Source organism: Phytophthora parasitica (assembly GCF_000247585.1).
Source record: "Phytophthora parasitica INRA-310 unplaced genomic scaffold supercont2.28, whole genome shotgun sequence".
NCBI classification, from domain to species: Eukaryota; Oomycota; class Peronosporomycetes; order Peronosporales; family Peronosporaceae; genus Phytophthora; species Phytophthora nicotianae.
In genome coordinates, this window is record NW_008649014.1 from 477,506 (window position 1) to 490,449 (window position 12,944).

Genomic DNA, 12,944 nt, shown 5'->3' on the forward strand with positions numbered 1-12,944 from the left:
GTGATTTTGCGAACCCCACTCCACCACATCAACGGTCCGGACGACTCACTTAACCCTGAGACCCATATGGCTGCGCTTGCCGCGTTTCTGCCCTTTTCGGTAAAAGCCTCGCTTATGTGAAATTTTTAGTTGGCGATAACTGTGCAGTCAACAAGCGCCTCGCCAGACTTATGGAGGCCCTGCTGGTAGGCTGTGCCAGCCATCGGCTAAATTTGGCCGTTCGCAACTTCCTGGCTCCCTGCGAGGAGGAACTTGACCAAGTACAACTACTCATAAAGCACCTGCGCACGATCAAGCAAGCTGCAAAGCTACGGTACGTACTTCCTATTATTTTCGATATTTATATTTAATGGCAATAATTGACAATAACTATCTTCTTTTGTGTATGGTTCACGCCGACTGAAGACCTCTCTGAAGCCCAAGCTGCGCCAAGAAACACGATGGTGGTCTACATACTCGATGCTCGTGCGCTATTTCGAGCTGCGCGAGTTCCTCAGCGCTGACGACAAAGACATTGCTGACGTATTGCCTACCCCAGCAGTACACTGCAAGCTGAGGGTGCTCAAGGAGCAGCTATCGGACGTGGAGTCCGTATCAAAGAAGCTTCAGAGCGATGACCTCAACTTGCTGGATGCTCGCGCGAACCTACTTGATGGTTTGCTAGAGATCCAGCCGTCCTTTGCCAGTTACCTGGGTAAGTCATTTGCTTACTTTATTTATTTATTTACTTATTTATTTTATTCTTATTTTTTTTTACTGATGTAGAACCAAACGCTGGTATTGTACACTCGCCTGACTTTGAGTCGGGAGTGGTGAAAATACTGTAAGGTCAGGTCAAGCGGCTGTCCCGTGGTGAGCGCGCGGTACTTCAGCCTCTTAAGAAGCCATCTAAGCCTTCTGCCCCAGCGCCGGAGCCAACCAAGATGGGCTTTGCCGACAGGATTCTGAAGAGGCGCAGGACGCAAAGCACGTCATGCGAGTACGGGCTGCTGGACGTCATCCCGCCGACGTCCAACATTGTCGAGCGGCTGTTCAGCTCTGCTAGCATGATGCTACGGTATGAACGCAGCAGGCTATCTCCGTTTACGCTGGAGATGATACTTTTTCTGAGGGTCAACGATGCGTTCTGGGATGTGGCCAGCTACAACCAGGCTAGGTAGTTTATTTCGCTAATAATCTACGTTTGCAATGTCCCCGCTCCAATTATTTATTTGCTGAGTTCTTAGGTTGCCGCGCATTATGTATTTCTCGATGTCCTTTGATATAAATTATATTTTCGGGTTCCCTGGTCTGGGGTCCTTCCCTCCCTCTAAACCAACCTTGCTTAGCGAAGATGCAAACAGGATCCACTGGAATACGGAAGTCATTGCGCTGCTTTAGGTTGTTGTGGCTCGAGGGAGTTGATAGGTGTGGCTGTAGACTATCAGTATATGAAGGGAACGGTATGATGTTATTGACCAGAGTACTAACTCTCACTGTGGTTGATTGGCTAAAAATACTTCGGTTCCGCATTTACATATAGTACTTTATTTTTGGCTCATCAAGCTGAAGTTGTGCCTTTGTGTGGATCCGTCCATTTTGCTGTGGATTAATGTGGGTCGCCATGAATTTGATATGATTTTTTTTGATATTTTCATACGTCGTGTGGATTTCTTACGCTTTCTAAAACGCAAGGGACCTGACTATCCGTTCCGTCACTCCATTGTTGAGCTTTTTGACAATCCTGAGAATTGCCCAGTCTGTCGAATCTTTACACAGCACTTTTGCGATCAGTATCGACCGACCCTTCCGTTTTGGAAAGGTACTCCAAAATCTAATTTCGGGCACCTGCCGATCACCACGCCAGGAACATCTTAAATGTAATGAGAAAGTATTTTTATATTCTATATTAACTAAAATAAAATTAGTTTTTGAAATGGCGCAAAATCAAAGTTCTCTAAATAAAAATAGACCTATTTTTTTTCAAGTTCCCAAACAAGGGTTTCTTATAACGGCACGTTTTGCCCAGCTTATTTTTTTAAATCTATTGTTGCGTGAATAATCCATAACGAGTATTCACATACAATCTGTTTTTGCGGTTTCTAGCCAACTATAAATGATTCAACAGAGGTTACGAGGCCTCAGTGTGAGCCTAAGCATTCTGCTGTCTGGGGAGCAGCTCTCGGATTCAACTTGCACCGAAAGGCTTGCTAAAGAGTGGATATGCCAGCAAGGACTGTTCACGTGTTTTCTATAAATTTAAATAATGTGTAGAAAAGGCCATTAACAGTCAGTTTTTCACATTTTGTTTTGGCACTAAAACTCAGGTTTTCAAGTATCGAAAGGTCGTCCATTCTATAATACTAGGGGTTGTTATGGTTAGACGGTAGGTTTCAGCAGCCAATCAGATCAAACCTATCTGCCCCGTCGTTTTCAAGTCGAACCTTCCCCAGAATGCAGGAAGGTTTGGTTGAGACTTGCAGGTTTGCGCATGATTGGTTGAAAGTCACCTTAGAAGGTTTTATTAAACCACTTTCTTAATCACAGATATGTATTGTACATGTAGCGCGCGACGCTCGCCATCGTGGCGTCACACTGCAAGGAAAAAAAGCTACTACCTACTGCCACAGTAAAATAAATGATGCCTAAGGAAGTCGCTACCAACTGCCATGGTACCTGCATCGCTAAACTACTGGGGAAGTGACTGTATGTGCTCAAACATAACAATAATTTCTTGGCGGCCGCAGAATAACTTACACGGCTATAAGTAATCTGGTTTGGTGTCAGATTTGTGACCTCAACCTGGACTCCCACCAAATGCGCTGCATAGTTTTGAATGCAAATCTGCAGCTCGTAGTGAGTACATAGACCAGAAATGCAAGTGGAAAGTCAAAGTGCTGACGTGCCAAAAATCCGAAAAGAGCGGAATTTACAGTAACGGATCGTATCACACCGATAGGGCGTCCCCGAAGTAACCGAAGCTGACATTGAGTATGAAGCGGCTGGCGGTGCAGCTTACTGGACAACACGCAAAACCAAATCCAACTCGCCACAACGTTATGGACCGATTTGAGCCTGAGCCCGAAGCCAGACCTACACTATCTCAAGTCCAGAGCTTTCTTTCTCACCACAAGCGAGCTAAGCTGCGGGGAACGGACTTCGTCGAGGATATGGAGTGTCTAGCGGCGCGGTACAAGTTCAACGCATACATGAGTGACAGCGATCCTTTCTATTTGGCTTTGACGTAGAAGAGAACGGTGGACCTGTGTTTGGAGCTGGTTCGGATGACGACCCTCTCGTAGCTGGCGTGTCAACACTGTTTATGATGAAAACGCTCGCTTTCGCCGAAGATCATGTCCTGTACATCGACGTCACGCATAAGCTGAACTAGTCAGGATACCCAACCACGGCCGTAAGAATGAAGAAGCTTTCACCCTGTTGCGTTATTTGTAATATCTCAAGTCACTGGTCCGGTTATGAGTGTTGCGCTAACTCACCTGTTTGAGACTTTCGCGAAACTGACGGGGAACTCACCGACGTTTAGAAATTGCATGGCAGACACAGTAGCATCAGTGGTGGCTTCGAAAACAAGGGATCCGATCAAGATGATCTACCTCATGTGTTTTTTTACACGTTGTGAAAAACGCTAGAGAGCATGCGTCAGGAATGACTGGTAAGCAACTGTCTCTTCTCTTCCACCATTTGTACAAGATGCACTACGCTAGAAGCCAACAAGAATTTAAAACATATACAAAAGATGTTCTCAAGAAGTGGAAAGCTGTATTCGAACTTATCAAATTTGCTGACTATTTCAAGAAGAAGTGGCTGGACACCCCGTTTTCGAATTGGTCAATGTATTATACACCACCAGATTTTGCTTCAACGAACAATCCGGTTGAGACGTTCAATAAAACCATCAAGCAAGACTATCCGCTCGCTGGTCAAGCTCGTTGGTCTGATGGATAGTTTGAAGCTGATATGTCGTTACTGCATTCGAGATGGCCGATTGTCTAAGGAAATGTCAGTACCGAACCATGCGCTGCTGTCCCGCACGGAGAAATTACAGGAAAACAACGCTGCCTGGAAAGTGCAACCGCATCAGACCAACTTCAGCTTTCTCTTAGGAAAAGAAGATACCTCCGCCATACTGTACGTTTGCCAGCATGCGGATGGCGAAGAGGCCCTTTCACCAAGTGGGGGTTGGAGGAAGCTGAGTCCTATTCTGAAAAAAATAAGAATCGCATGGAGCTACAGGGACAGCTAGTAGATGGGTGGGAGGTCAACGTGGAGGAGAATTCATGCCCTTGCGCTTCTTGTTTCAACTATGGTACCTACCTACACGTGGTGGCAACATTGCTTGGGTCAGGGGGTGCGGTTTCCGGTTTACCAGTTTCTAAACAGGCGTTTGTCAACAGGCGGCGACGCTTGCGATGTGGACGCCAGCACAGGTTGGTCCAGCACTGCCGCTAGAGTAGATAGCGATAAAAACCTTCAAAACATTTGAACCCAACGGCTCATAATTATAACTTGCAGTCTGGTGAATTGTATCTTAGAACATCTATCTACGACGTAGGGTTAAAAAGGTAAATTTAGTACGTGCAAAAAATAGTATTCACATCTTGTCTTCAACTTCAACAGCGTTTGAAAATAGTCCAGAAATAAATTTGATATTCATAATTATAGTATCAATCCTATTTCTTTTTAGCTTCTCTTGCTGATGCTAACTTCTCTGCTTTTTCGCCGACCTGGAGGAAGAACTTGCGCTTATAACTTCAAATAAATGTTCCTCTCTGCGCTAATACTGTTTTTCTTCTTCGAACCGTTCTTCGCTCCATTCACGACCGTCCATGTGCGCGAAACGGGAAATACTCGCATCCAGGCTGAAATGAGAGTCACTACAGCATCAGCTAAAGCGAATAGTATGTTGGTAATTTGTGGTAAATTATGAATAAGTCAACATTTACACTTGGGATTTATAAAGTCAATTATCGGATAAATCTCGGTTTTTCCCAAAGTGATCGGGAAAATATTGGGAATCTACTTGAAACGGTCTCTGATTGGCAGCGAATATTCAAACACCATTTCTCCGGGTCCAATGGCCTCATGGTGAAAGGAGTTACAACGACCACATCATCGCTTTAATGTCTTCACTACACTCTACAGTGTAGGGCCTAAATGACAGGATGGCCCGCAAATACATCATAACGTTGCCTGGGCATTGAACCATTCGCCTGCATCGAGTTCCCTTGATTACAAGGAATTCGTTGATGACGATGGCGACATACAGCTCGCGTTCGGCGACATTGGCTTTGGCATGTACACATTCCCTCTGCGCTTGTCCATCTGCTGCTTCACAATGGCCTGCCTGTGTACTGGTGGCACGTCAACAAGTCGCCGGCACCACATACAAAAGGCAAAACGTACCGCAGTCGACATCGCCTTACACATTCAGCGTCCCACATAATCAACATGCCCTGCAGATTGGAAGCGAGTGTCTTTGGTGCCAATGGATCCCTGCATGGAGCTACAAATCTTCCGATTCCTCCGTAGTAACTGGACCAGCTCCTCATTTACCAATTCGCACTTGGACGCCATCACGACAAGTACCATGGAGGCTGAGTCAGCACGGTCCAAACCGCATAGTGATGATGCCACTGACAACCAAAGTACCGGTGATGTCGTCCCGGAAAAGCTATTGGCGCCCAAAGTGTCAACGTACCGCTTGCCTCGCTTCAGTTCTCGCCGTTTGAGCTCCAACAGCTCGTTCGGTGACCACGACGTGCTACCTCGCACCAAGAGTATGTTCCCGGAGCCACGTGAGTTGACAAAAGATGATCTCACGAGTGCTGACGCGTTGATGGCCGACGATGTTTTCACCATGAACGCGACTCTGTCGTCGGTGATCGAGAACGCCTTAGGCCAGCCCATTCCCGGTCTTGAGGTACGCTTCCGTAACCTCGAACTGTCCGCGGAGGTACCTTTGATCAAGAGCGGGAGTCTGGAAGTCCCTACGCTATGGACGCAAGTACAACAGGGAGTGGGTAGCATCTTCGGTTCCAAGCAGTTCACAGTCGAGAAGAAGATTCTACGCGGTGTGACTGGTGCCTTCAAGCCTGGCCGCATCACGCTCGTACTGGGCCAGCCTGGATCAGGCAAGTCTTCGCTTATGAAGGTGCTAGCCAACCGGTTCCACATGGACAAGAACATCACCTTAAAGGGTGAAATTGAATACAACGGCAAGGAACGCTCATTGATGCTGGATATGCTGCCTCGCGACGTGGCCTACGTCAACCAGATCGATGAACACTACCCGCGAATGACCGTGCAGGAAACGTTCGAGTTCGCTCATCGATGCTGCTCTGGTAAAGACCTGGAGCCGTGGGCTGTGGAGGCGCTGAAGAACTGCACGCCGGAGCACCATGAACACGCTCTGAAGGTCGTGACGGCACACCACAAGTTTGCACCGGATCTGATGGTCAAGAAACTGGGTCTGGACAACTGTAAGGACACTGTGGTGGGCAACGCTATGCTGCGTGGTGTTTCTGGTGGCGAGCGTAAGCGTGTCACCACAGGTGAGATGTTGGTCGGTAGGAAGCGACTGCAGCTTCTCGATGAGATCAGTACGGGTCTCGATAGTGCGGCCACGTACGACATCTGTAAGTCCCTAAAGAGTGCTGCGCGTAACTTTAACGCTACCGTCGTGATCTCGCTGCTGCAACCGTCCCCCGAAGTGTTCGAACTCTTCGACGATGTCCTTCTAATGAATGAAGGCAGCATCATGTTCCACGGGAAGCGTGAGGAGGCTGTGCCCTACTTTGAGGACATGGGCTTCCACTGTCCACCTCGCAAGGATGTGGCCGATTTCCTGCTGGATCTAGGAACCAACAAGCAGGGCGTGTACGTTGTTGGAGACAATGTGCCATATCTGTCTGCTGAGTTCGCTGATCGCTTCCGTGAGTCAAACATTTACCAGAAGACTCTGAAGCGGCTTGATTCACCTGTCAAGGAGCCGCTTATCATTCCCGACGTCAAGCCGTTCCGTCTTTCATTCTTCGAGGACTTGGCTCTCATACTGCGTCGTCAGTTGATGCTTACATCGCGTGACACGACGTACCTCATGGGTCGTGCAGTGATGAATACTGTCATGGGTCTACTATACGGATCCACGTTCTGGCAGATGGACGACGCGAACAGCCAACTGATCCTCGGTCTGTTGTTCTCCTGTGCGATGTTCCTTTCGTTGAGTCAGGCTTCTCAAGTACCGACGTTCATTGAGGCCCGCTCGGTCTTCTACAAGCAACGCGGCGCTAACTTCTTCCGATCCAGCGCGTATGTTCTGGCCATGTCGTTATCACAGATCCCGATGGCTGTGGTGGAGACGGTGGTGTTTGGAGCGATCACGTACTGGATGGGAGGCTACGTCGCTCTAGCGGACCGCTTCATCGTGTTCCTGGTCACGCTGTTCCTGTGTCAGATGTGGTTCACCAGCTATTTCTTCTTCCTGTCGTCGGTCTCGCCCAATTTGACAGTCGCGCAGCCTGTGATGATGGTGTCGGTGCTGTTCTTCATGCTGTTCGGAGGTTTCCTGATCACCAAGGACAATATCCCGGACTACCTCATCTGGATCTTCTGGATTGACCCTCTCGCCTGGTGCATCCGTGCGCTGAGTATCAATCAGTATCTGGCTCCGAAGTTCGACGTGTGTGTGTATGAAGGCATCGACTACTGCGCTACATACAGCGAGACGATCGGAGAGTACAGTCTGGGCGTATTCAGTCTGCCGACCGGGTCAATGTGGATCTGGTACGGATGGATCTTCCTCTTCGCTGGGTACTTCATGTTCGTCTTCGTGTCGTATCTCGTGCTGGAATACAAACGCTACGAAAGTCCTGAGAACATTGCGGTAGTTGAAGAAGTTGCTGAGGACCAGAATGTCTACTCGAAGATGCCCAAGACTCCGAGGGAGTCCAAAACCGATGACAAGGTGATTGAAATTCAAGATGCCGACGACGTCATGGGTGGCGTCACTACTATTAGCGTTCCAGTCGAGCCCACTGGTCGTGGTGTTTCGCTACCTATCACGTTGGCGTTTGAAGATCTATGGTACTCGGTCCCGATGCCTGGTGGCAAGAAGGACGAGGAGATTGACCTACTTAAGGGCGTCTCTGGTTTCGCTCTACCTGGTACGATGACGGCGCTCATGGGATCCTCTGGTGCTGGTAAGACGACGCTGATGGATGTCATTGCTGGTCGCAAAACTGGTGGCAGAATTCAAGGGAAGATTCTGCTCAATGGCCACCCGGCCAATGACCTCGCCATCCGTAGATGCACGGGATACTGCGAGCAGATGGACATTCACTCCGACTCGGCTACAGTTCGTGAGGCGCTGATCTTCTCGGCCATGTTGCGTCAGGATGCCAGTATCTCGACTGCACAGAAGATGGAGTCTGTGGAAGAGTGTATTGAACTGCTGGAGCTTGGACCCATCGCTGACAAGATCATCCGCGGGTCGTCCACGGAGCAGATGAAGCGCGTGACCATCGGCGTGGAGCTGGCAGCTCAGCCCAGTATCATCTTTATGGACGAACCGACGAGTGGGTTGGACGCTCGCTCGGCCAAGTTGATCATGAACGGTGTTCGCAAGATCGCCGACTCGGGCCGTACCATTGTGTGTACGATCCACCAGCCTAGTACGGAGGTGTTCAACCTGTTCGACTCGCTCCTTTTGCTTCGTCGTGGTGGCCGCATGGTGTTCTTCGGTGAATTGGGCAAGGAGTCCAAGAATTTGATCAACTACTTCGAGTCGTTCCCTGACGTGAAGCCTATCACACCGGGGTACAACCCTGCGACGTGGATGCTGGAGTGCATCGGTGCCGGTGTAGGCTCCGGTCATGCCGATGCTGGTGCTGATGGTGCGCAACCATTGGACTTCGCTGAACGCTTCTTGGTGAGTGATCAGAAGGTGTTGATGGAGGAGGATTTGGACCAGGAAGGCGTGCTGCACCCGTCGTCACACCTTCCAGAACTTACGTTTGAGACGAAACGCGCTTCGGACCCGCGCGTGCAGTTCCAGCTTCTGTGCCTTCGCTTCTTCCGCATGTACTGGCGTACACCGACCTACAATCTCACACGTTTGTTCATCAGTGTCCTATTGGGCTGCGTGTTCGGCGTCATCTATCAGGGAACCGACTACTCCACGTACACTGGCGCGAACTCGGGCATCGGTCTGATCTTCGTCAGTACTATTTTCCTCGGCCTCATCAGCTTCAACAGCGTCATGCCTGTCGCTGCAGATGAACGCACGGCCTTCTATCGCGAACGCGCGTCGGAAACCTACAATGCGTTGTGGTACTTTGTCGCCGGTACGTTGGTGGAGATCCCGTACATTTTCTTGTCGAGCCTGTTGTTCTGCATCATCTTCTACCCGAGCGTCGGCTTCACTGGTTACATCACGTTCTTCTACTACTGGCTCGTCGTGGCGATGAACGCGTTGCTGTTCGTATATTTCGGACAGCTAATGGTGTTTGCGCTTCCCAGTGTCGCTGTGGCGTCCACCCTTGGAGCTCTCTTTAGCGGTATTTTCATGCTGTTTGCAGGTTTTAACCCGCCCACGGGCAGTATCCCAACGGGTTACATGTGGGTGCACTGGATCTCCCCGCCAACGTACACCATCTCGATGCTGGTGTCGCTGGTATTTGCCGACTGCTCTGACGGCAGCACGGACGGCATCAGTTGCCAAACGCTGCAGAATGCGCCGCCCACGATTGGTGAGATGACGCTCAAAGAGTACGTCGAGGAGACGTTCGACATGAAGCACAGTGATATCTGGAGGAACGTGGCGATCATGATCGTTCTGATCGTGGTCTTCCGTATTTTGGCGTTGGTCTCGCTACGCTACATCAACCACCTCAAGCGCTAGGAAGATAGCGAAGGAGTTGTCTGCCTTTGTCGATAATGTACCTGGCCTAGGGTCATTTACCTTTATTACAATTGCATAGTCCCCGAACGACGGCCTAGCAGGATAGTTTAGAGGCTGAAATCGTCCTTACCTTGTTGCTTTGTCCAACAATACGCTCTCAAAAACTATTTGCGTTAGCGCCTCAATGGTTTAGCCCCTATCAGTACAAGTATAACTTATCCAAAAAATACACTCTCATTTAAAAATGAGAGCATATTTCGGTGCTCCAGAATCTACGATAAGGCCGCCACAATTTTGTTTGCTAGGGGAAACCAACCACGACAACGCTGTCTGGGTTCGTAGCACTACGACGGACGAGATGCAGTGGCACACACTCACATCCGCTCGTTTAACGATGACTTCCCATTGCAGTGCAACAGCACCAACACGTTGGAGAAATTTCGACTCTTCAAATACATTAATCACGCATTACTACACTATGCCATTCATCCTGGCATAAAAAAACAATGAACGCACTACATGGACTGCATGCGATCTGCAGTCTTGCTACCACGAAAACTCAAACGTGTGGCATTGCCTCAAGCTCGGGAGGCCGTTTAACTGCTCACGAACCCCTCGACTTGGCGCCGTTGTACCGCCCCACAGCATTAGAGCTTGGTTGTCGGCCAAGAAGCAGCTGTCCAGCACCTCGGCCTCTTGAAGAGCTCGTTCTTCTTGCAGTAGCTGGAGGTATCGCTGTCTGACGCAGACCGTCGACGGCTTTTCCTCCGTCTTCAGCTCATCAATTCCGCCCCACGTGACAACAGACGTGCGTTTGGTTAGCATACTGCGGATCTGCGTCTCCAGCCGAATCCACTCGGCTTCGTCTTTGAGGCGTTTGTCCTTCACACGACTGCGGTAGCCCTTCTCGTAGCCACGTTGTTTGTCTTTGCGGCGCTGATTTCTTCCTGAAGGGTCCACGTCGACCTTGTGACGGGGTCGGCGGCCTGGTTTAGCAGTGGGTTTAGCAGCGGATTTGTTCTTGACGGGGCTGATGCTTGTTGCGGTGGGGGATTTAGTCTTGACGGGAGACACAGCGACAATCTTGATGTTCTTAACATCGAGCATCATGTCAGTACCGGCGTCTGGCTTGGTTTCCAGCAATGTGCCGAACTCGTCATCGGGTGTCAAGCAGGTGAGGAAGCAGCTCGTCTTGGGGGATACAGGGGTGCAAGTGTCGATGCCATCCAGGCTGATCGGATGACTGGGGATCGAGACTGAGAGATCGGACATCTCGTCGTCCATGTCGATGCTGATAGATTCGATCCACACGGGGATCGGCGCTTCCCACTCCATCATGGACATGGTGGTGATTGCAGAGGAGTACTTGAAGAGTAGAAGGGTTGACGCCGCTATGGCAAATTGAAGAGTGAGGACGAGGTCGGACCGAGCATTTCGTTCGCAGCAGAGTGGTCTTGACTCTTTTGGAAGACGGAGCGGGCAGATGCAAGTCAGACACGCTGTAGTCCCTCTCTTCACAGATGAAAGCCGGCACCTCGAAAGAGATCGATGCACCGTGGCCATCCACAGTGCAGCGTGGCGCTGCTCGAGACACACCGTATAGAGAAACGACAATGGGGAGTCTGATATCTACGACGCTGAGCCAACCAAGAGGGGAGGTCTGTGAAGCCCCTCTTCTTCGGTGACGGCTTGGATACGGACGTGACGCCACCAAGATCGAAAAATCTAGAGTAGAGATCACGACGAACCTCACCGAATTTCTGCGGGTGGCAACCACGAGCTCCGTTCGAGTGTTCTTTATGCATGGGGCCTCGCTCGTAGTTCCATGAAGGGGTCTTCGTGGTGAGGAGCAACTACAACTTTCCTTCGCCTTCAATGTGGTTGTTAAATCGCTTTTAGATTGCCTACCACTGTCCTAACGGAGTTGTACGGGTTAGCACTCATATAACGCAGTACCTAGGGGACACAATGTCGACGCGTGCAACGCTAGCTACGCTGGATGGAGTAGAAGCAGAAAATACATGATGGACCTTGAAGCTTGCTTGTCGCGCCGATGTATGTACTACCCATTGGTTGTTTCCAATTCTGTTGGGTCATCATGGCTAGAAGTGGAGTTGATTGCATTCTAACTGATGAAATGTAAATTTCGAAGTCGACTACTCGCAAAGTTGATCTGCTTGCTGCAAACTCAAATTGCTCGACACGCACACGAGATCACCAAACAACAGGGTGAATGCAAGCACTCGGGTGCGAGAACTCGAGTCGACAGCTTTCGGATGGTAACCTGAGCTGACAGTGAAGTCAACTTTTTCTCCCCATTTGATTTATGAAGAATTCCGTTTTGCAGAACAAGTGAGCTTTCCTGTTATCGGGTTGCCTACAATACTTTTAAACAGAGGGAGCAAAGATGACAAAATCCAGCAAAGCTGGTACTAAACATCAACTAGAGCAACGTGTCTGTCCGCCCGTCATTCCGTCCGCGGCTAGGGTTAGGGGACGCATTCTACTGGCTACCGAGCGCAGCGAAGGCGGCCCCAATTGGCTAAAATTGTATTATGTGGTCTACATCACAAAACTGATGTGGTACACAGTGTTCATCTGGATCTGTTGCACGATCTGACTGTCTCTGGCGTACTTGATTGGACGAAAGTCAACTATTTTTGTAGGACAAGGAAACAAGCCGATTGGAAGAAAACCACAGGCCTCTCCTGTCTGACTATCCGAAATTTACATATAACTACTGTTGAGAACTGCCCAATAGGGCTCAAAATTACTTACTTGGAATATGACCGAATATTGCACAGTTTCTCAAATACGTAGCAAATTCGTATTTTAGATTGGTATATAGTTATATTCAAGGTAGTTTTTGGCTTTGATCTGCACTTAACGAATATGGTGGTCTATCGAAACGAATGTTCCAATAATTACGCTGACTCGTACTAACTTCACAAATACTACTCCGTATCTTGTTTTTATAGGTGACAATATCACAACTGTGTATCGTCGTCGCTACAGTCTTCTTCGGCTCCCATAAAAATGGAGCATG

General features: G+C 49.3%; 4 protein-coding genes across 4 annotated transcripts; 3 read left to right on the plus strand and 1 right to left on the minus strand.

Moving 5' to 3' along the window:
• Positions 1 to 459: 459 nt before the first annotated feature.
• PPTG_12282 (hypothetical protein) lies at positions 460 to 1,160 on the plus strand (the record flags this gene model as incomplete). Its single annotated transcript, XM_008908010.1, has 3 exons — positions 460 to 694; positions 766 to 812; positions 834 to 1,160. The coding sequence occupies 3 exons, from the start codon at positions 460 to 462 to the stop codon at positions 1,158 to 1,160; spliced, it is 609 nt and encodes a 202-aa protein (XP_008906258.1).
• Positions 1,161 to 2,972: 1,812 nt separating this feature from the next.
• Positions 2,973 to 3,227, plus strand: PPTG_12283 (hypothetical protein; the record flags this gene model as incomplete). The annotated part of the gene is made up of 1 exon (XM_008908011.1): positions 2,973 to 3,227. The coding sequence occupies one exon, from the start codon at positions 2,973 to 2,975 to the stop codon at positions 3,225 to 3,227; it is 255 nt and encodes an 84-aa protein (XP_008906259.1).
• Positions 3,228 to 5,560: 2,333 nt separating this feature from the next.
• Positions 5,561 to 10,055, plus strand: PPTG_12284 (hypothetical protein). The gene has a single exon (XM_008908012.1). The coding sequence runs from the start codon at positions 5,588 to 5,590 to the stop codon at positions 9,896 to 9,898; it is 4,311 nt and encodes a 1,436-aa protein (XP_008906260.1). The 5' UTR covers positions 5,561 to 5,587; the 3' UTR covers positions 9,899 to 10,055.
• Positions 10,056 to 10,339: 284 nt separating this feature from the next.
• On the minus strand, positions 10,340 to 11,242 carry PPTG_12285 (hypothetical protein; the record flags this gene model as incomplete). The annotated part of the gene is made up of 1 exon (XM_008908013.1): positions 10,340 to 11,242. One exon carries the CDS (start codon positions 11,240 to 11,242, stop codon positions 10,445 to 10,447), a length of 798 nt encoding a protein of 265 aa, XP_008906261.1. The 3' UTR covers positions 10,340 to 10,444.
• Positions 11,243 to 12,944: the final 1,702 nt, after the last annotated feature.

Coding starts and splice junctions, on each gene's coding strand:
- PPTG_12284 (XM_008908012.1), top strand. CDS start 5,588: ATGGAGGCTGAGTCAGCACGGTCCAAACCGCATAGTGATGATGCCACT.